Here is a 21,910-nt window from a genome sequence, read left to right as displayed (position 1 = left end):
GAGAGAAAGCTCTTTTTCCTGGGAAACGACAGAGCGGGGTGAGGGGGGGTCCTGGCTGCTGGAAAACGAGGCCCAGCCCGGGGAGGGCAGAGCTGGCGTTGCCCTGCCCGGGCACGCCTGTGGTAGGGAGGTGTTGCAGGGCTGGAAGCGTTAGCTTGCTGGTTGACTTTATGCATAACCTTGCCTGCACAAGAACTTTGCTCTTAACAGCTGTAGTATAGTAAAGATGTCCATGGGACTTTCTTCAGATGAGAGTGGTCATGTTATCACCTCCAGGAATCATCTTGCACGCTTTTATTGTATTTTGATACATAAATTGATGATTATCGTGACTGGGAAGGTATGTCTGCTATAAAATGCAGCCTGTGTTGGAGTACTTCACAAGGCACGTTTCACCTGACATCTGTGTGCATACTACCTGCTTTAATTTAACTTCTCATTTTTTGTTTCATTTGCAGAAGGCAAAACTGTTTTCAGGAACCTAAGTGCTGTTAAACTTAAATTCACATTCTTTCATTTGTTCATGAAAATTTTGGGGGGACTTTTATATTATTGCTGTCTTTGGAAGTCTTGATGTACCTTCATGAAATGTTTTTCATGAAAGCTCTTCTTAATATAATGTGAAACCCTGTTCTTTGATTCTCAGGTCTCTCTAACTTATTAGATCAGATAGCAAACAGTGAAAATTATCATAGATCTGTGATTGTCATCCAAATGGAAAGAGAGGAGAATACAGCTGTCTCCTGATACCTATGCCAAGGATTATTTTTGAGCTTTGCCTCATGACAATTTAATATTCTGAAACAGTCACAAGAGCAGTACCCATTTCAAGTTACCATGCATTGTGTAGATAGAAAAGGCACACAATTCTTGGCTTTCACGTCCACACTGTGAAACTGAGGCTTTTAAGTTCATCTTAGACTCTGGTCCTAAATGGCCTGGTAGTAGTAGTATTCTATTCCCAAGTTCCTATGTATCATGTTTTTCCTCCAAATCTGTTTGCCTATGGTATTTAACGTGTCTGGGAGTGTTAGTTTTCATAATATCAATAAGAAAGCAAGAAAAAAAGTCCTGATAAAATGCAGAATATCCAGTCATTTCTTTTAAACAGTTCACAATTGCATTTATGAATCTCAAAAGATAAAGACCTGTGTTCAATATTACTGAATTCCTGGCTTAAATTCCACAAGCAAATAAGGACAGTACTGAGGAAAACAGAGATAATTTGTAGGTAGCAGTCAATAACTTTTGCATTTTGTAATCATAATAGCCTCAACTCTTGTTGCAGTGACTAGATTATACTTTTGCTACTTATTAATGAAAATGCACCTTCATTTGGGATTCTTTGCTCAGCTTAAATCCATAATATTCCAAACTTTCTGAAGACTCTTTCTGTTGTACTGCTTTCCAGTATGTGTACTCAGTCTCAGCTGTGATGTTTCAGCCTTTCTGAATGGAGGCAATCTATCAGGAAGAAAGTATGTTCAGGAATTAAGTCGAAACACCAAGTCACAATTTGTTCTAACCCAAAGAATAATTCTTGTTTACCTTTTCTATTTTGTAAAATTAGAAACCAGTAAATATAACTGGTGTATTCTACAGAAAGGATGTGTGTTAATCTTCATAAGTATTTTCTAATATGAATTTACTCTATATACTTTCTTTTCCAGTTAACTGTCTTGTGCCCATGAAAAAGAGGAAAACACGAGTAGCCAAATAAAAGAATGTAAGTAAATGGTAGGAATACCTCAGAGAATTGTTTGATATGCTTCAAATTACCTCTTTAAAATAGCACTGTCAAACTGCAAATAATCAAGCTTCAAAGGTTCGAGACTAGGTTAAAAACTTAAAAAAGTATTACTGATAATATGTTAGTCCTATTTTAGTCAATTATGTAATCTAAGTATGGTATCAGTGTTAACAGACTAAGCAAATTAAGTTAGCAAGTGGATGTATGTACTTCTCAGCTTTCTCAGGGTATCCAGCTGAATCTGGGAATATTGCAGCTGTCTGACAAAGCAAGCCTTAATGATAGATACATTTAGGTAACCAGCAAGTTACCAAAGCAACCTTCTTAAGTTTCTAGGCAGGTGAAGGCTTTTTACAGTGGCTGTTTAAATACATACAACGTAAATAGAACCAAGGCTGTAATTAGGCTGATTGTATTGTAGAAGGAAGGCTTTGAAATACTGTTAAACAACTAGTGCAACTATGATATGCTTTTGTTTCTTTTTAATTCTGGGAAAATGGAGCCAAATTAATGTGGTTTTTCTTATTAATAGCTTTTATGATTCACTTCAGTTATGTATGTATCTTGTAAGCTCAATCTGTTCATGCTTCATGCGTAGCAATGGATCAACAATATGCTAGGGAGTCTCTCCAGAGAGACATAATCCTTGGCTAGTCAGTAGGACTTTGCATGGGCATGGCATGACAGAGAATGCTTAGGGTGAATGCTCTGCTTCCAACACCACTGTCTGCAATTCATCATGAAGTTAATTTTCTCTTTCAATTTGCGTTGCGTTTGTCACTATCACATCTGAATACAGTGCATGTAACATAAGCATTAGTTTTTGAATTAAGATGACATCCCTTTCCTCAAGAAAAAAAGCAATACAATACCTTGGGTGATTGCATAAATTGACCACATCAGATTGTGAGGCAGCACTTCACAACCCTGGCCAAGCTGCAATGATGGTTTTCGTGGAAAATTTACTTTTCCCTCAGTTCACTTTTGTCATTAGTATCTGCACTGTTTTCTCATTTTAACAGCCTCAGCCTTTACAAAATTCTTTTATAATTTTCTATGTGCTTCTCTGTCCCAAATGGGTTCATTTGAGATAGTTGCAGTTTCACTTACAATGTTGTTTTTCTGACAGATGGTGTCCTCCTTACCCATTTTTAACACTTATTTTCTTCTATGTAAATACGGCAAGCTGACTAACAGAACCCTAGAGGTTTTAAAACTCTCTTCCCATATCGAGTCAATGTTTGTTTATCCTCAGTTCTGAATATTTAGACAGCATGATGCTTGAATTTTTACAAAAAAATTATTCAGAGCATACATACTTCCAAAGACCTCATCATTTTGTACAGAGAGCTGCTGAACATGAATAATTTTTGAAAATAAGGATTTTTTTAAAATAAGGAATTCTGCCTTTACAGTTGAAATGAGTTTTCACTCATGGCAGGTTGATAACAGATTCACTGGATTTCTTAGATGTAAATAAAACTCTTATTTTTATATCAAAATAGATCTGAAGACAATTTATCAGGTCATTTTAGAAAAATTAGAGGAAGAAATTGCTGTGCCACCTTTATGGGAGGCATACGTAGTAAAGTATGAGTTAATTCAATGCAGTCCATGTTACAGAAGTTTACTGTGCTGGAAATTACTAAGATGTGTTCAATGTATTCATTAAAATTAAGTACAGCAGAACTTATTTATAATGTTTTAGATTATAACTGATGGGACAAAGATCAAGATACTTCTGATGTAGAATGAAAATTATTTTAATGCATTTGATAACAGAAATAGTATGCTTACTCTGTGCTAGGACACTCCAGTGATCAAAGTATATGGTGGACATAGGAAGACCGCTGTGTTGTTATTCTTGGCCGTCTCATCATCTTAAGCCATCTCTTAGGGGTTTTTTTCCTATGTACTGCTTACCCAAGGATTGATCTTTAGAAAGCAGCATTTCTCACTAATCATCAGTGTGTTTTGTAACCTCTGGAGGAAAGCAGTAGAGAAGATGACTAAGCTTTTCTCTTGTATATCTTTATATGGATTGAAGTACTGTATTACATATATTAAGACAAAATTCCATATGATAGTTATAAAAATCTCATTATCATTCAGAATTTGACAAGGTATCAAATAGTACAAAAACATTAACTAATCAGGAGTCAGGCAATCTCTACCAGCTGTTCTGAGATGCTCTGTGTCATAAGTATATTTAATTACTTTTACTTTTGTCAGGAGTTTGACTTCAAAAAGGTGTTCTAGTGTTAAATACGTAGACAAACAACGTTAAGAGTAAACTCTAAATTTATTTGGTACTCTTGTCAGTCTCAGTCCATTTCTGTAGGAAACTGAAGCTCATTGTGTTAATGTCTCCATATTTATCAATCTGATATGGATAGAATTAGGTATGGGGTCAGTATGGTTTTTATATTCTTATTCTGTTCATCTAATCTTTGAGATATACACAAAAAAATGAAACACAGTATTTTTTGCCCTACAGTTCTCCTTCTTGTTGCTGCTGTTTTGAATCCACAAGCCAAAGAATTGGAAGACATTAAATTTAGTTGAATTGGAAATAAAAAGATCTTTTGCAGTCTGGCAAAATGGCTGATAGTCCAAACTGTGATTTGAAATCTCTGAGTCCGCTCCAGCTGTTTGAAAGAGTAACTGAACAAGGAGAGAAAGTCAGAGCACTGAAAGCAGGAAAAGCACCAAAGGTATTTCCATTTCATGTTTTGAACCCATCCCTTTTCAAGTTTGGTCTGTCTTTAACAGCACTGAAGAATATGATTGTTCTGAGATCTATTTTGTATTGTAGTAAGAAAAAAAAATTGTTAAAAAATATTTATGTCCATTTTGTGAACTGTGGACATACCTGGAGCAAGGTAGTCACTAGCAAGAGTAAAGTTGTTACTGCTGAATTAAGAACAGAGAGTTGTAGTCTTAGAAGTCTGCTTCAGCCAGTTGCCACGCTATGCGATGGGATCCAAGGTATTTATTTGGTTTTCAGGTGAAATTTATATCACTTGTATTCTGCCCTGGTTTTAGATTCTTTGTTAAAATCTCTTTCTCCATGCATTATTGTACACATTAGCAAATATGTCTTCCTGTAACTGTACTGACAGTCACTGCTTAATCTCCCTTAATTTAGTAATTTGCCATCAATTTCAAGTTCCCTATTCTGTCATCACTATGTTGGCAATAAGAGCTCAGTTTTAGTATGGACTCTCTTAGTCTTAGTATTGCCTGTGGGAGTAAGCTTTGAAACCTGGGAGTCAAATAAAGTGTTGATCTATTTCTTACTTGCATGAAGTGTTACAATAGCTTTGTATTAAAAAGGTCACAACGATTAATGTTGTAATGAACTTTTTGTTCTAGTTTGTCTTCAAGTCTGTCAATTAATTGTAATGAATAAATGATTTTAAGGTGAGCCACTAAAAGCATTTTAAGTTAGTTAATTTATTAAAATAGTAAATCAGTTAATAATTTATATTATATTTTTATGTCTTAGAAATTTGTGCTTAAAATGTTAAGCTTCTTATACCTCTGAAAAGCAGACAAGCATTATTTTTTATCTTCAGGCAGAAATTGAAAATTGAGACAGAGGTGCTTTAAATATCTTGGTGATGCTCTTAAATTCTGACGGTTAGAAAACTGTCACCTGCTATTTGCTTTTCTTTTACCTTTGGCAGTGATGCTGCAAGCGAGTAAAGGCTTAGAGTTTATGAATAATGCAATTAAGTCAAAGCATGGATTTTGAAGAGTTGGGACATTACTGTAATTGTCTATCTTAAGTATGTTAAGTCAAACAGCTTTTATTTCCTTTATTCAGGATGAAATTGATGCAGCAGTGAGGATGCTATTATCATTAAAACTGTCATATAAAACAACAACAGGGCAAGATTATCAGGCAGGCTTGCCTCCAAGAGATCTCATATTAATAAACAATGGTACAACTAAAGAAGAGGATGAGGATTTTGTGGACCCCTGGACCGTGCAGACATCAAATGCGAAAGGCGTGGATTATGACAAACTCATAGGTATAACTCTTTCTTCACTGCTACTAAGAAATTTATGTCAGGTGATCCTAATGACCACAAAACCAGCAAGGGATCATAACAAATCCCAGTCAAAACCATCATAGGTATCAATTTATGTCTAATCTTAGCATTCACATGTCTAAAGAATTTGCTGTAGGAGCTGAAAATGTCCCAGGCAGGGATCTTCTATGGGAGACTTTAATACTTTGCGAAGAGCTTTTCTGTTTAAATTAAAAGTTTTACTCACAGTTTGGTTTTTGGCATAAGAACTGTTATTAGAAGTTATGTTAATGAAGACACTGTGACTGTGTATCTGCATTTTCAGTGGCTACGATGCAGAAAGCTAGAGCCTAGAGCATTCTGACCAGGCTGTAGGATTCTTCATACCATCTCTCCACATCTGCCTTGACTTCCAAATTGGGGAGAGCAGGGATGATCCAAAACTAATGTAGAAATCTATAAGTGCAATGACTCCTTCACAAGATGCGCTATCAAGCAGCCAAGTGCTCACTGGGATGAAAAAGATGCATTGCATTTGAAAAGCATGTGTTTAATGGATAATTTTTAGACAGGCATGTTACAAAACTTGCAAAGTAGCATGACTTCACTGGAAATCAGTTCTCTAAAGACATGCTAAAGCCTAATAGCAATGTCCTTTTTTCCAGTAACTGTGTATATGTATGGCCTTTTGATCTGCTCTACAGTGGTGGGTTGGGCTGAAGGATTTTTGCTTATTTACACGCTAGCAGATTGGGGAATTTTGTGGATAAGTATTTTGTTTGTTCTAAGTGATGTGTTGGAAATTTTTCCAAGAATGCTAGCCTAGCTACTTCAGGAAGTGAAACAGTTACTGCTTGTTACTAGTAAACTTCCTCCTCTTCCTGCCCCTTTTGAAAACAATAATAAACCTTTGTCTAAGAACTTGACATCTGATAGGTTTTACCATAAAAGAAATTTTTGTGCTGTCTATAATCTGGTGGTACCAGAGAAAGTTGCATGTATGTTTGTGTTTCCTCAAACATAAAAGAAATGACAGTGCTAAAAGCACGATATTCTTCTCAAGTGGTTGTTCTAGATGTGCACTTAAGTGTATGGTTACACAACAAAACAGACTAAAAATATTCTGGGAAGAAAGGTTCTGTTAGCTGAGTACTAGACATGAACAACCCTAGAGAAGAATTTTTTTTTGTTTGAGCATGAGCAAAGAGCAGACAGGTAAATGAGAAAGAGCCTTGTATGCTAGCTATGCTGATACTTCAGTGAGCTGGATATTGCCAGTGATACAAAGTGGTTCAAGTTGGTGGGGATCTTTGGGGATCATCTAGTCAACTCCCCTACTCAAAGCACAGTCAACTAGAGCAGGTTACTCAGGACCTTGCCCAGTAGGATTTTTATATCTCCAAGGATGGGTATCCCACACAGCCTCCCTGGGCAACCTGTTCCAGTATTTGAACATGTGCCTTACTGAAGTTGAAATAAACAATATCCTCTGTTCTCGCCTCATCTACTAGGCTTGTCATATTATCATAGAAGGCTATTAAGTTGGTCTGGCATGGTTTCCCATTCATAAATCCATGCTGACTATTCCCAGTGACCTTCATATCTTAAAATAATGTGTAGGAATGATTTCCATGATTATTTGCTCCATCGCGTGCCCAGAGACTGAGGTGAGGCTGACCGGCCTGTAGTTCCACAGTTCCTTCTTCTTCCCCTTCTTCAAGCTGAGAGTGGCATTTGCTTTCTCCCAGCCCCTAGGAACCTCTCCCAGTTGCCATGACTGTTTAAAGATTATTTAGACTGGCCTGCTCAGTAAAGTTACTGGATAACAAATAGGAGGTTATTAGTTTTCTGTATGCAAATATGACATGGCAGCGGCAAAGAGGAGAAGTTCACAATAAATTTTCACAATGTAAATATGCTTTTGAAAATAGCAGCTCTCAGGACTTCTTATGTACAGCAGGTTGAAAGCTGTCTTTTGGTAAAAGCTAGAACACTAGAGATCAAAAGCGCGCTAGGAATTTTTTAAAAGCTTGTTAAGGTGTGGAGACTGTCCTTGTCAGAAGATGTTTAGGAAGGCAGGTTCTTAGTGGATAGAGAATCTAAAATGTATTGAAGGTCCCCATAAGAGGAAATACGCGGGGAAAAATTACCAAATTTTTTAATGGAAAAGATAAAGACGGACAAAGAAAAGGGCATTGTGCAGTCTGTGAATGTTTAATAAAGATAATTATGCATTTCCAGTGAAGTGTTCTATATATCAGAGAGCTTTTAATCACTTTCTATGACAGTATACAAATATTTCTAGGGTGGCTAGCCCCAGTTGGTCAGGGACATTCTCATGTTTCCTGGTTCTGTAAGATTAGCCTCTTACTAGTTCCTATTCTGCTGAATCAAACATTTTCATGTTCATTTGTTCTCTTTTTAGTATTCATCCAGATTATAATTACTTTGCTATTTTGTAATGCATTTTTTTTGCTAGGAAGAAACTAATTCAGTAATTAAGGTTTGATTAGGACAAGCAGATGTGATAACATTTGGAAAACATACGGATTAAAGGAGTGGTTGCTGAATCATGGACCAGCATTCATCCTTTTAGTGACATTTATTTTAAAGGGTCAGTGGGTGGGCCTGGTGCTTGATTCACCTGGAGTGAATGAACAGTTGTAAGCAGGAACTTGTTTCCCATTGGATAACGGCACATAATAGGCCTAGTTATTCCTCCCATTTAGTAATGAACTCCTACTAGCTTCAAGTTTACTGACTGTACACAAAGCCTTGTAGTAATGCTGTGCATAACCAGTAATTATAGAAGAAAAATAAGTGGGTATAGAGAGTCTGGAACAGCAGAAATGCTTACCTCCAAGTTGATTGGATACATTACCACTTTTCTCTCCTGTCAAGATTGAGTCTTTCCTTCAGTGGGCGTTCCTGATTTTTGTTTGTGAAAGGCTGTTCAGTGAATAGTTCACATAACAAAATAACAAATAGTTCAGTAGTTCATGTAACAACAAACTTAACACACATTCCCTTTTTCAACCAGAGTGTAGGAGAGGAACTCCCTGTACTCAGGGCTTCTCAGCATCCCAGTGCTCCAGGGTACATGTTGGTCTGACTTCTGTCCCATCCCTCATAAATCCCTTGTGAGCACCACAGTCTCAATGATTAGGATGGCCGTGGTTTTAAATAGTCCTTTTTGAGATGTATGCAAAGCCTTGATGGACTGAAAATAGCTTCCTTGCTGTGCTTTGAAAACCTGTGCTGTAAAGGTTTGGAAGGCCTTTCCTTTCCTTTTTCCGGGGAATTGATTAGTCTAGTCTAGTATAATAAGCCCAGGGTGTTGGAATATTCAGCTTTTCAGAGTACCCCAGTGGGGTCACTATTCCTTGCTGCCCCTGTGGGTTCATTTTCTTTGTAAAATGAGTTGCATTCTCAAGGCAGTACATTGAGTAACCAACACAAGTACGAGCTCTGCCTCAAACTGGAATCAGTCTCCCTCTGTTGTTCAGTGGTGTAAACTGTTACGCTGTCCAGCTAAGGATCCTTATTGTGCGCTAGGATGTAACATTAGAAGCTCACCTACTCTAGTAGGAAGTTGTAGTCTTTGGAAGGACATTTCAGTTAATTGCAACATCCCTGCAGGAGGGCTTATGTTACTTATTTTTGGCTTAAAAAAGAAATTGACAATGCAGAAGCAGGAACATGCATAAGGAGGGAATTCAAAGTAAACCTGATTCTGTGTGGGGCATTCAAAGTGATTGTGGTGTTTTCCACAGGGCAGAAGTATAGTAGTCATGTAAGTTATAGTTTACTAGCTGCATAATGAATGGTTTAAAATTAATTTTTCTGTTTCTAGATTCCTTAGGAAACTCAAAATATTTCAAATTTGTCAAATGTCATGCGTATGTTCCTGTGGAATGATTATTTTCTGTTACAGCTAGGAAGACCCTAAGTGCTTATCATATGTGGACATGTGTCTTACAACCAGGGAATTTGCCAATGTAGTCTCTTTTTAATAAGACACTCAGAATAGGTGGATGTAGATATTATGTACATATAAAATGTATTTTTACATCCAAAGCCTCTGTTTTGTTCTCCTGAATACTTTGGCAATGCCAATAATTAATAGCGCAAGTTGTTCTAATGCTGAATAGAGCAGAATAGTAGCAAAGACTAGATTCTTGTCTAGATTTTTTTGATCAAGTCCAAGTCATGGAGCATTTACCTGCTTATTAGGGTCCAAGACTTGGGACTGGAGTATAGGAAGCTTTACTGAAGAAATAAAAGATTTCATCAGTTCAGTTTTAGTGGGAATAGGAAAAAATACTGCTATTTCACTCTGTCAAAACCTTTCTTCAATGAAATGACTACATCTGAAAATGTGGTTTTATTAATCAGCTGATTTCCTAAACCACTAAGTAATCAGTCTTACCTGATTGCAATGAAGAGTATTATGCATTACATTTTCAAGCCTCTTGAGGGGAGCAGTGTCTGTAATCATAGAATCATAGAACCATAGAATCATTTAGGTTGGAACAGACCTTTAAGATCATGGAGTCCAACCGTTAACCTAACCCTGCCATCCCACCACTAAGCCATGTCCCTAAGCACCTCATATACCCGTCTTTTAAATACTTCCAAGGATGGGGACTCAACCACTTCCCTGGGCAGCCCGTTCCAGTGCCTGACAACCCTTTCTGTGAAGAAATTTTTCCTAATGTCTAACCTAAACCTGCCCTGGCGCAACTTCAGACCATTCCCCCTTGTCCTGTCACCCGCTACCAGGGAGAAGAGGCCGACCCCCACCTCCCTACAGCCTCCTTTCAGGCAGTTGTAGAGGGCAATAAGGTCTCCCCTCAGCCTCCTCTTCTCCAGACTAAACAACCCCAGTTCCCTCAGCTGCTCCTTGTAAGACTGGTGCTCCAGACCCCTCACCAGCTTTGTTGCCCTTCTCTGGACATGTTCCAGTTACGCAACATCTTTCTTGTAGTGAGGGGCCCAAAACTGAACACAGTATTTGAGGTGCGGCCTCACCCGTGCCGAGTACGGGGCATGATCATGTCCTGCTCCTGCTGACCACACTATTCCTGATAGCCATATAAAAGAAGAATGAAGTTTGCAGAAGGGTATTTGGGGCTGGAAGGTGGAAAAAGCATGTGATCTGAGGGCAGAAAACTTGGGTATCAGAAAAGGAACATGCATTGCCTCTCAGCCTTTTTATCCCATGGCTTACAGAGGCCAAGTTATTGACCTAATTATGTTTCTTTGGAATGTTTTTTGTTCTGAGTATCAGTAGTCCTACTATAAGGAAATTGATTATAAACAGCCATAGATGGAGCAATACTACAGATTGTGAGTAGTCTGGGCCTCCTAGCGTAGAGTTAGTATCAGAAGCAACTGCTGGGACTCTGGGCAAGAATCAGGAAAATCTAGCTATTTTACATTCTACCCAAGACTTAAAGAAGGAGATGTCTTTTTTAATCTAGGCTGAATCAGTATGTTCTTCGTAAATCCAAGACCTAGTTGTAGCTATGCTATTCTTATTTTTTTTTTTTTTTTTTTTTTTACATTTTATTATTATAGTTCGGTTTGGCAGCAGTAAAATTGACACAGATCTGATCAATCGAATAGAAAGAGCTATTGGGCAAAAACCTCACCGCTTTCTGCGTAGAGGAATCTTTTTTTCTCACAGGTGAGTTTTTCTTGTTTTAAAATTCAAAAAGGTCCAATTAGGTAGACTTTCTGTGAGCATTATTGGGAGAAACCTATGACCAGCAAAATACCATGTTCTTTTACACCAAGGGAAACCAACTGTGTCATTTGAAATTAGCAACTACTGCAGGTTCACCCTCACAACATTATAACCCTTGGTTATATCAATTTCTAAAATGTCCTCACTAATCCCAGATTGAAGAAGAAATCTGCAGGGAATCTTTGCATTGTACAGTTTCCATTTTGACTCTGCATTAGCAGCCAGATGGAGGAATTAGCCTAGCAAAGAACCCCAGGGCTTATATGGGGTCACTGCTGATTTCAACAAGGGTCTGCATGGTCTATGGACGTATGCATGTATATTGTTATATAAAAAAGGCTCAGGGAATAATTTTAAACACTACCTGCCAGTCATCTACACTGTTTAATTGTTAGCATGCATGGGCTTTTGAGCCATGGCAGCTAGCACTTTTCAAATAAGTACCTGAGCATGATTCAGGGCATAATTTAATTTTTCTTGGAGGTTTTTTTTCATGGAGATTGAAGGAGGCAATACTTTTCTTAAATAAATAAACAAAATCTTTTTCTTTCTAGGACCCTTAACAAGGAGGCAATACTTTTCTTAAATAAATAAACAAACAAAATCTTTTTCTTTCTAGGACCCTTAACGTGCTCTAGTTTGGCTTTAAAAGCACTCACATTTTGAATTGAAGCTTTTTGCTGTAGATGTTTCTTCCTGAATTGTTGCATCATGCTTTCTGTGTTTTTTCTTTAGAGATATGGACCAAATCCTCAATGCTTACGAAAATAAGAAGTCCTTTTACCTTTATACAGGCAGAGGGCCATCCTCTCAGGCAATGCATGTTGGTCACCTTATCCCATTTATATTCACAAAGTAAGTTATTTCTACCATTTGTGTTAATCAAAACTTTTTTTTAAGGAAATGTTGAATGCTGTTCATGGAACAGCCAAATGATACATTGCAAGAAGTTCTGTTTATTTGAAGTGAATATTAATGAACATCAACAATGCAATCTTACCTTTTCATTAAAATTATCGTAATCTCTGCATGACCATAAAGCCCTCTTCCTTGCACCCTCAGCCCTGTGGCACTCTTTACAATTTTTGTTCTTCTTAAAAATGGGTTTGCGGTGAGACTCAGTAACATTACTGTATAACGTGGTGCCTGCAGCAGCAGCCACAGAGAAATTGGACTCAAAGAGCTAAAAAGTCTCTTTGAATTCTGTTTCCATTGCAAATGGTGACTGCTAACAGAAAAGAATAAGTGTGAGTCTTTTTTCCAGGTAAGTTGTCATTATAATCTGTATAATATAATATAATAAAATGTTTAATTCTGTTCACATAAACATAACTGCATATGCATACAAAGAAAAGAGAAGCAGACCTCTTTATATCCTTTTGTTTAAATGTATAAAAATATTTTAGCTGCATGACTTATGTCTTCATTTTAACTTATATTGAGATAAAATCTTTCTGCTTTTATTAGGTGGCTGCAAGAAGTATTTGATGTTCCCTTAGTTATACAGTTAACTGATGATGAGAAATACCTGTGGAAGGACCTGACAACTGAGAAGGCATATGAATATGCTAGAGAAAATGCAAAAGACATCATTGCATGTGGTTTTGACATCAATAAAACCTTTATATTTTCTGATTTAGACTATTTGGGGTAAGTATAAATTTCCTTAGGGCATTATAATGAAAAAAAGTGTCTGTATTTTCTCTCCAACTTTGACAGCCAGCACTGTTTTAATAAACATATCTAAATTGGAAAGCTTCAAGACAAGTTTTACAACACTTAAAATAGAAACTTACTAATTTTTCTGCTAACATTTTATATATATATACAGTATTGTCATTCTTCTTTATAGAATGTGAAAAAATACTTGTGTGCAGTGCTTAAATTTACATTATGAAAAATATATTAAACCAGCTAAATTGTGAAAATACATAAACCACCAAGAAACCTCCAGATCGATTTAAGAGGGTATCAACATCTTTCAGTTGTGTTTGCACTTCATGTGCATTAACGAAGGGCATTTCATCAACTTATTGTGATTAATTAATAACACAGCGTGAAAGATTATTATTTCAACTTTGAGTAAAGTTTAAAGAAGATTTAAGAAGCTGTCTTATCAGAAGGAAGTAGTTTTACGGCAGAGCTCGGAATTGAAGTTGTGGGCTTTGTTCTTCCATGTGGAGTGATGAGCTTCCGTAAAGACTTGGATGAGAGAATATATGTTTTAGCGGCAATCTATATAATGTACAGCACCCAGAATGTGGAGCCTACAAAGGAGTTTTTCCTCCTTTCACTCCCCTGACTTTCCTGCCTTAGAAAAGTTGTATTAACATAGATCTGCCCTGTGGCTGAGCGAGGGCAGGTCAGAACTGCTGTTTCTTTTGCCTCAGCTCTTCAGCAGAAACAAAATAGGAAGAAGTTGCTGAGCTATTTTTGATTTGGAAATGCTGCTGCTATATTTGGTGACAGAGAAAGTCCAACCAGGGAACTTAGCCTGTAGAAAATGATAATTTGGAGGATTTGAGCTACTATTCCTTTGGTGAACCTCAATGTCCTGTATGGGATACACACTGGGGATACCAACCAACACAGAAGACATGATCCATTCAGGTTACCTGAGTTCACAGAGAAGCATAAAGATAAGTAAACTTCAGGCTCCATGAGGCATTTGAGCACCATTTCCAAATCAAAATATTTCTGGGTGCAGACAGGTAATTGTGACAAAAAGCGTTTGCAGTAAATGTTGGGGGGAGGGACAGATAAAGCTTCCAAGGCATAAAATTCTTGTGTGTAAATAATTCTCTAATTATCATCTCTATAGGCCACAAAAAGTCTGAGATTTAATCCTGCAGGTTTTTTAACATTTTCAGCTTTTGGAGTGAAAGTTTCTACCTACACTTTTCTGCTCTTCTTATTTTTCCGCTTTCTTTCTCACAGGACAAGTACTGGATTCTACAAAAACATTGTCAAAGTTCAGAAGCATGTTACATTTAACCAAGTGAAAGGAATCTTTGGCTTTACAGACAGTGATTGCATTGGTAGGAAACAATATGAGTTACTAAAAGTGATACTTATTTTCACTTTCTATGGCACTATTTATGTAATAATTTAAAGAGATTGATATCTGCCGTTCATGAAATAGATAGAAAAAGTAAGAAGATCCATGTTTCTAGGCTGATTCTAAGAGCATGTTATTGTGTTTCATTCAGTATAGAAAACACATTACAGTGAAATTTCTAGCATGATATCTACCTTTTTGGCCTTAGTAACAGCAAAGTACAAAACACTGATGTTGAAGTGCCCAGGACAGAGAACTGTTTTTGGTTTTTTTTATAGTGATTGCAGCTGTAGTCAGTTACGCCTCCTAGAAATTTCTATGCCAAATTTATATAGAAGCTTTTATCTTCAGAAAAAGTTATATTAATACACACACGCATACACACATGACAAAAATTAAGGAGCACTCAAAAGCCTATCAAGGTGCTGGGTAACTCTGTCTTCCATTTACTTCACTCTGATTGCACATTTCTATCACATCAGCAAAAAAAAGATTCTGTGTCAAAGATGGCATTAAAACCTTGGTGTTCCTGCGCACTAACATCTTTCTTTGACCAGTAAATGGGCCAGTGACAGCTTTTCAGCCTTCACTGTAACCAAGGAACAGATTCCTACTTGTTTTAACAGTGCTCTAATAAAACTGGGTATTGTGATAATGACTTCATTACATGTTTGGAAAAATATGCTGTTTGCTTTCTGTTCTGAAAGGATTTTGATCAGGGAAGCAGGTTCATCACCCTGTGATTAAACACTGTATAAAAAAAGAAAACTAGACGCATCTGAGATGCTTCACGAGTACAGCATGCATATAGCAAGGGTTCTAAGATCTTAGAGGGGAATTTGTCTGATAAGCAGCTCTATAGTCATTCTCTCACAAAGAGAGAAAAAAGGAGCAGCTTGGAGTGATGATACAGTCAGGTGTGTTTGTGGGAAGGGTAGATAGTTCAGTGATGAAGAGAGTATCCACTGATGAACCTTTTGTGAAACCTCTGTGATCACAGCCTGCCTTTCTTCATTGGTTTCTATGTTAGTTGAAGGTTTGCTGACATCATAAAAGGTAAAGATTAAAAAGTTTTCTCAGATAAGGCAACACTGCTCAATAAAGATAGATGTTGGTCTTCAGCTGAGTATCTGAATGATTCACTTGTGCATTTTACATATTTCAAAAAGTTCTGTTTATCATTGCTTATATTGGCTTCTTAGCTTTTCCAAACATGTTTTCTAGGAAAGATCAGCTTTCCTGCTATTCAAGCTGCTCCATCCTTCAGTTCATCATTTCCACAGATCTTCAATGGCAAGGAGAACATTCAGTGTCTTATCCCATGTGCTATCGATCAGGTAAGAAAATCATAGTACTTAATTTGGTTTTCATGGATCTGTTTTTGTAATGTACCATTCAAGCTTCATGGTGGTGTACCGAAACATCTGTAAAACATTCCTGCAAGCACCTTTCTGGGGCAGAAGCTGGAAGAGGTAAAAGGATGTTGTGCTGTGTCCTGACAAAGACGAAGACTTAACCCAACAATCGTGTATTCATGTGTTACTCATTCTTGCCAGTCTTGGATCTGTCTTGATCTGAGCACAGTTCACAGTGAGCTGACATCTATGAAAGCAAAGACAGTAAAATCTATGCAAAAGTGTACTGACATGGGGGTAGGAGGAAGCTTTTGGCCATCTCCATAGTAACTAGGACAAGATGTAATGAGCTTTAACTTGCAGCACAAGAGATTTACATTGAACCATAGGGGAAAATCTTGTATCAGGAAGAATAAATAAGCATTTAAATAGTTTGCCAGAAAGGCCACAGAACCTTAACAATTCAGATCTATATAAGGAGGTTGGAAGAACATCAGCTACAAATGACAGTGGTAGCATCACTACTTTAAATAAATACTGCTTCTAGGAATCAAATTCTGCACTGTCTGAATCTTTAGCTATTTTAATCGCAGGGACAGTCACTGGAAGATGATGTGATTACATTCATCAGCCACAATATTATGTAGTAATATTATTGCAGTTGGTTTAAGTCAGATTATCAGCACAGCACTGCCAGCTGATTTAGTTCAGATTCTATGCTGGTTGTTAAATGCTTTGTGAGGAAGCTTGCATCTTAGTCTGCATCCATCTCCAGGCATACTAAGCATAGTTTTCATAACTATTTGAATTCATGTAAATCTTTGTAAATATGCCTATTAATTGAGGGAATCAGAGTGTACAGCAAAACTATGGAAATGAAAAAAGGATTTTGTTTGCTTGTTCTTCTGCATGAATTGGATTGGAAGTAGGTTCTGGAACATTTTGTGGTTGGTTGGTTGGTTGGTTGGTTTTTTGAGACCACTTGTTAAGGCATGAATGAGTCAACACTAATCAGCTTCTAAATCACATTTTTCAGCTTTATTCTGTGCTTTTATTGATGATTGTTCTAGGATCCTTATTTTAGAATGACACGGGATGTAGCACCTAGAATTGGACAGCCTAAACCAGCCTTACTGCACTCAGTCTTCTTCCCAGCCCTGCAAGGAGCACAGACAAAAATGAGTGCTAGTGACCCGAACTCCTCCATCTTCCTCACTGATACACCCAAACAAATCAAGACAAAGGTAAGGACCGGCAAAACCTGAGAGCACAAAGCTTTCTAACAAAGAGGAGTGGTGATCCTCATGGTTGCAATGGCAATTTTTTAGTATTTTCTTTGAACATATCTGAATCCTTTTTCCCATACATTTCATAGCAAAGCATCTTCAGGAATTGACCACGTTATGCAAATTTAGCTAGACTATCAAATATGATATTTTGCCTTGCCAACTAACGAGTCAACAACTTGTTGTCTAACAGTTCAAACATTAGCTAGAATAATGTACAAAAAATCATGTTTGTTTGCCTGATATCTGCAGAGCAGTGGTGTAAGAGTAAGAGCTGTGGAGGCTCATGCTCTAAAAATAAATATTATGGTGCCATAGTTTTGAAATCTGACAGTCCGTGATGTAAATATATGTAAATAAACAGCTCTTTCTCTTGACCGCCTCTCCATGCTGGGAGCGCCAAGCACAGGGCTGGTTACAGCACAGGTCAGGCTTTTCCTGCTGCTTGGGGATCTGCTGCTGCCATGCACTCCTCTCTCCAATTCACAGACAAATACTATGTTGAATTTTGCCTGTTTTAGAAGGTACTTTCTCCTATCTGAGTATACTCCTAGCTCAAAGGAAAATTCCCCTTATCCAGTGATGATAGAGTTTGGCAAAAGTTCAGCTGTGTTGTGGTTATTTAAAAAAAAAACATAAAATAAAAATCAGTCTTTGGAAAAGGATTTTATAGGCATGATAACCAGACATGACATAACTATCTGTCAAAACAAGAAAATGTGTATTTTGTTTCTGCTGGGTGGGCTTGGATTAATTCTCTTTATGGTTGACAAACCCATGTATAGGTCAGATTCTTCTGCAGCCATCTCATAACTATTTGTTATCTTATGTGGAAACTGATTAAACAGTACTGTTTTGAAGAATTAGAATTCTTCATGTGTTGGATTGTAATAATTCCAGGTTATTTGCACAGTTACACGGTTGCTTTTTAAAAAAAAAGCCTGTAATTTCAGAATAGAAGTTACGTGGTTAGTGGCAATGTTGGTAGCATTCTTCCATTGTTTTCCTGGCAAGTAGCTAGTAATCTGCAAAGAGATCCAAGATGTCTTATGTCCAGTTAATAAGTCCTATTTCTGCTATCTTTAAAGTAGTTGGAAAAATAACAAAGTAATTCTAGCTCTTTGGAATATAAAAACTATAAGAGAAAATTCTGAACGTAATGTAAAGTGTTGAGTAATAGAGGACAAACTGAGATTTATTTCAGCTTCTGAAGCCCACCAGAAACAAGTCTTTACGGAAATTGAGTGAAAGACCAAATACTGTTATGGCCAATAAACAAAAAAAATAGAGTAGGAAAGATGACTTCTGGTGATGGATGAAGGTTAAAAAGAGAGTACCTCTGCTGCACAAAAAAAATTGCTGCTCACAGCATTTTTCAGATCACTAGTACATTGCTAAGTAATGAGGTTCAAAACTTACAGGTAATAGAAGATAAAAAATTACTAGATATTGGGAAAGGCTGAGAAACTTCTGGGAAAGCCAAGGAGATGAATGGCAACATTATAATAAACTATTCTTATTTCACCTATCAGCACTAAATTACAGCTCAATTATTTGTTTGTTTTCCTAGAAACCATTATTTAGATTCTAAGGCTGTACTAATTCAGGGAAATCAGTGCATCACTAGATAAATCATGGAAACCCTCAGTCAACGAATAGGTGCCAGGATATGTAAAAAATGAACTTGAGATTAATATAGGAAACATTTTGTGTAAAACAATGTGCCTTCACATGGAATACTGTATTTAATCCCTCTCATCTTAGAAGACAAACTGTAGAGATGAGGGACATAGAAAAAATTTATACAAAGACTTTCAAAATCTAGAAAGCAGAACAGTGAGGGGAAGTGCAAAACAATATGTAAAAACTTAGTTTTACAGACACTGAGACAGCCATTCAGGCTGTCCTACAATAGAAGAAGAGATGTAATGTGACAGATGGCAGTCTATTTTCTTAAGATATTCATCAGTGCACGATTTTTGTATGTAATTTGTTGCCACAAGACATCATCTGTAACGTGGCAGTTAGAAAGATTCAAAAAAGCACTAGACAGTCATACAGATAGTAGTAATGTTCAGAAATTGTAAATATATAACAGTTCTTAGATACCAGAACTAAAAACAAAAAAAACCAGTCTACTTCATATGCATGTGTGTTTCTTGGCTGGTTGATGATGACATCTGAAAAGATAAAAGAGCCAAATGGAAGCTCAGCTTATGGTTGAGAACTAGTTCTTTCCCTCTTCTTGGCAATTTATTTTCTTTACATTTGTACGAAGACTAGCATCCTCTGAGAATTCTACACATGTATAAATTTTTAAAATAAGTCAGTGGCTTCTGAATTTACTGGGAATGGGATTGGCAGGTAGATCTATTCACCAGGGCAGGGGGGGAGAGTCAGCATGTATTCCGTTTTCAGACTGAACAATTGGGCATTTGTCTAATTTTAGCCATTCTAGCCAGAGTTTTGTAATCTTTAACTTTGTTTTCTCTTGTTTTCCTTTTCCCTGAAAAGAGGAAGAGACTAGATTCTCTCTAGGGTTTCTTCAAAATTCTCCATGCCTTCTTCATCTCTTTCAAAATTAATTTCTTGATGAAGTGAATATCCTATTTTTTCTTACATGAAGTACATTTGCTGTAAGCACAAAATCTATCCAGCAGACAACAGCTTCAGCAAAAGGGACTTAAAATTTTTTTGACTGAATCTTGGGTGACTATTTTTAATTTTTGCTTCATTTTTGTTCTGGTTATGCAGTCTGAGAGTATCTGTATAGCCATTTTTCCCTGCTGGATTCTGATGACCTCCTTTTGCCTCCTTGCTTCAGTTCTGAGGCTCTGCATTAACTCGCCTTGCTCACCCTTCAGCTAGTCCCTAATAAAAAATTTGGACGATCGTGATGCACCTCTATTTACAATATGGTAATATAGAATTCAGTAGAAGTTATACCATAACATCACTGTGTTGTTTCAGATTAACAAGCATGCCTTCTCGGGAGGCAGAGATACTATTGAAGAGCACAGGAAGTATGGAGGTAACTGTGATGTTGACGTATCTTTTATGTACCTGACTTTCTTCCTAGAAGATGATGACAGACTCGAACAACTGAAGCAGGTAAGTAGCCAAGCTGAAGATAGTATTATTCATTCCTTATTGTGAGGACAAAGCTGTAACTAAGTCCTCCTAACAAACAGACAATTCAGTTCATTTTTGTTAACATATTTTACTCCTTGAATTGGTATTACAAATGGCTTGATGACAAGGGGAGGTAAGATTATCGTGTTTATTGACATTTCAAATCATAATTGAACTGCCCCAGCCGTGGTTTCTAAGCAGGGCTGAACCAGTCAGCTGTTGGCCTGTGCTTCTAGCTAAAACATTTTCAGTATCGGGGCAACTGAATGAATTACCAACTGTGAATATGACTACTAGTGTGAATTATCTTTTAAAAGGCAAAAAGCAATTTTGCAAGTTACATTTTTAGAATGATGCCACATGATCTTCTAAGGCATGTGCTTATTTTTAAGACATCTGAATCTGTATTTGCTAGGGCCAGGCTTTTAAAGAAATACTTGTCACTGAGTCTTTTTCCATGAAGCACCATATTTAGCAATCAACACTTTCTTGGCAGGCATACACAAGTGGGGAATTGCTCACAGGGGAGCTGAAGAAGGTTCTTATTGAAACATTGCAGCCCTTGATAGCAGCTCATCAAGAGAGACGGAAGCAGGTCACAGATGAAATGGTGAAGCAATTCATGACTCCACGGAAGCTAGCTTTTGACTTTTGAAGAAATACATATGTAACTTCCCACTTGATGAACCAAAACTGAGTAATTGTCTTCTGTTGTATGTCATCACTCCCTAGCTATGTACAGCCTGCAATGAGTGCTTTATAAATACTGCTTTTAATGAGTTAATTACAAGGAATGTCAGGTACAGGAAAAGTTTAAAATAGGACTCGTATCTATTTAAAATCAGACTATACAATTACCTAATCATGCAGAAAAGCATGTCTGTCAGCACAACACTGTATTTTATTGTATTTCATGTTGAAAATATAAATAAAACTTCCATTTTGATGATAAAGCCTAACTTGTAAATTGTTTTAGGTATGTAGGTAAGAGGGCATATCTCAAACTAATAACTCATAGCTCCATTTTCTTTTGTCCTGTGTACCTTTGTTTACTAGACTGCATGTCCTTTTGAGCTACTGGGAACATGCTGCCAACAAAAAGTGAATGTTACATAGTAGATTGCACAGTGACTCTAGCCTGGCATCAATACAAAAAGAATGGAGACCTGTGAGTTGAACACAGGAGAAAGACTGTCAGGCTGGGTTTGCTATCACCTTCCTCTTTGACCTGGGGCAAGTCGCAGAAATCTCACTCTACTTTGCTTTCTGCACGAATTTTACAGGTCGGACTGCCTCTTGGGGGGAGGAGGCCAGGCTATAAAGTTCCTTAATATTCTCAGGTGGAAGATACAATCGTGTAAAGTGGCTGTGGACCAGAAGGCATCAACCCTGAATATGAGAACTCCTTTATAAAGTATTTCTGGTCTTAGGGACTTCCCTTCTGAAGCAGTACTGTGGGTCATGTTGTATCCAGCTGACATGTTGATGAAACTTTCTACCTTTGTGAAAAAGAAGCAATTGTTGGGAAAGTCAGAAATTCTCT

At 37.2% G+C, this 21,910-nt stretch overlaps 1 protein-coding gene across 1 annotated transcript; it reads left to right on the top strand.

Annotated features, from left to right (window-relative positions):
* The first annotated feature begins 48 nt into the window (after positions 1–48).
* WARS1 (tryptophanyl-tRNA synthetase 1) lies at positions 49–21,789 on the top strand. The gene is made up of 12 exons (XM_009636855.2): positions 49–340; positions 1,671–1,726; positions 4,248–4,464; positions 5,580–5,787; positions 11,368–11,476; positions 12,272–12,391; positions 13,004–13,186; positions 14,474–14,574; positions 15,819–15,931; positions 17,020–17,193; positions 20,206–20,346; positions 20,864–21,789. Exons 3-12 carry the CDS (start codon positions 4,351–4,353, stop codon positions 21,020–21,022), a joined length of 1,422 nt encoding a protein of 473 aa, XP_009635150.1. The 5' UTR covers positions 49–340; positions 1,671–1,726; positions 4,248–4,350; the 3' UTR covers positions 21,023–21,789.
* The last annotated feature ends 121 nt before the right edge of the window (positions 21,790–21,910 follow it).

The sequence above is a fragment of the Egretta garzetta genome, unplaced genomic scaffold (assembly GCF_000687185.1).
Source record: "Egretta garzetta isolate BGI_Z169 unplaced genomic scaffold, ASM68718v1 scaffold374, whole genome shotgun sequence".
Taxonomy (NCBI): domain Eukaryota; kingdom Metazoa; phylum Chordata; class Aves; order Pelecaniformes; family Ardeidae; genus Egretta; species Egretta garzetta.
Note: the sequence above shows the minus strand (reverse complement) of the source record. Positions and strands in the feature narration are given on the sequence as shown.

Excerpts from the sequence above, each read along its gene's own strand:
- WARS1 (XM_009636855.2), top strand. The coding sequence starts at position 4,351 with ATGGCTGATAGTCCAAACTGTGATTTGAAATCTCTGAGTCCGCTCCAG. Across the intron at positions 14,575-15,818 it reads TACAGACAGTGATTGCATTG|GAAAGATCAGCTTTCCTGCT; the intron begins GTAGGAAACAAT and ends CATGTTTTCTAG. Across the intron at positions 17,194-20,205 it reads CCAAACAAATCAAGACAAAG|ATTAACAAGCATGCCTTCTC; the intron begins GTAAGGACCGGC and ends GTGTTGTTTCAG.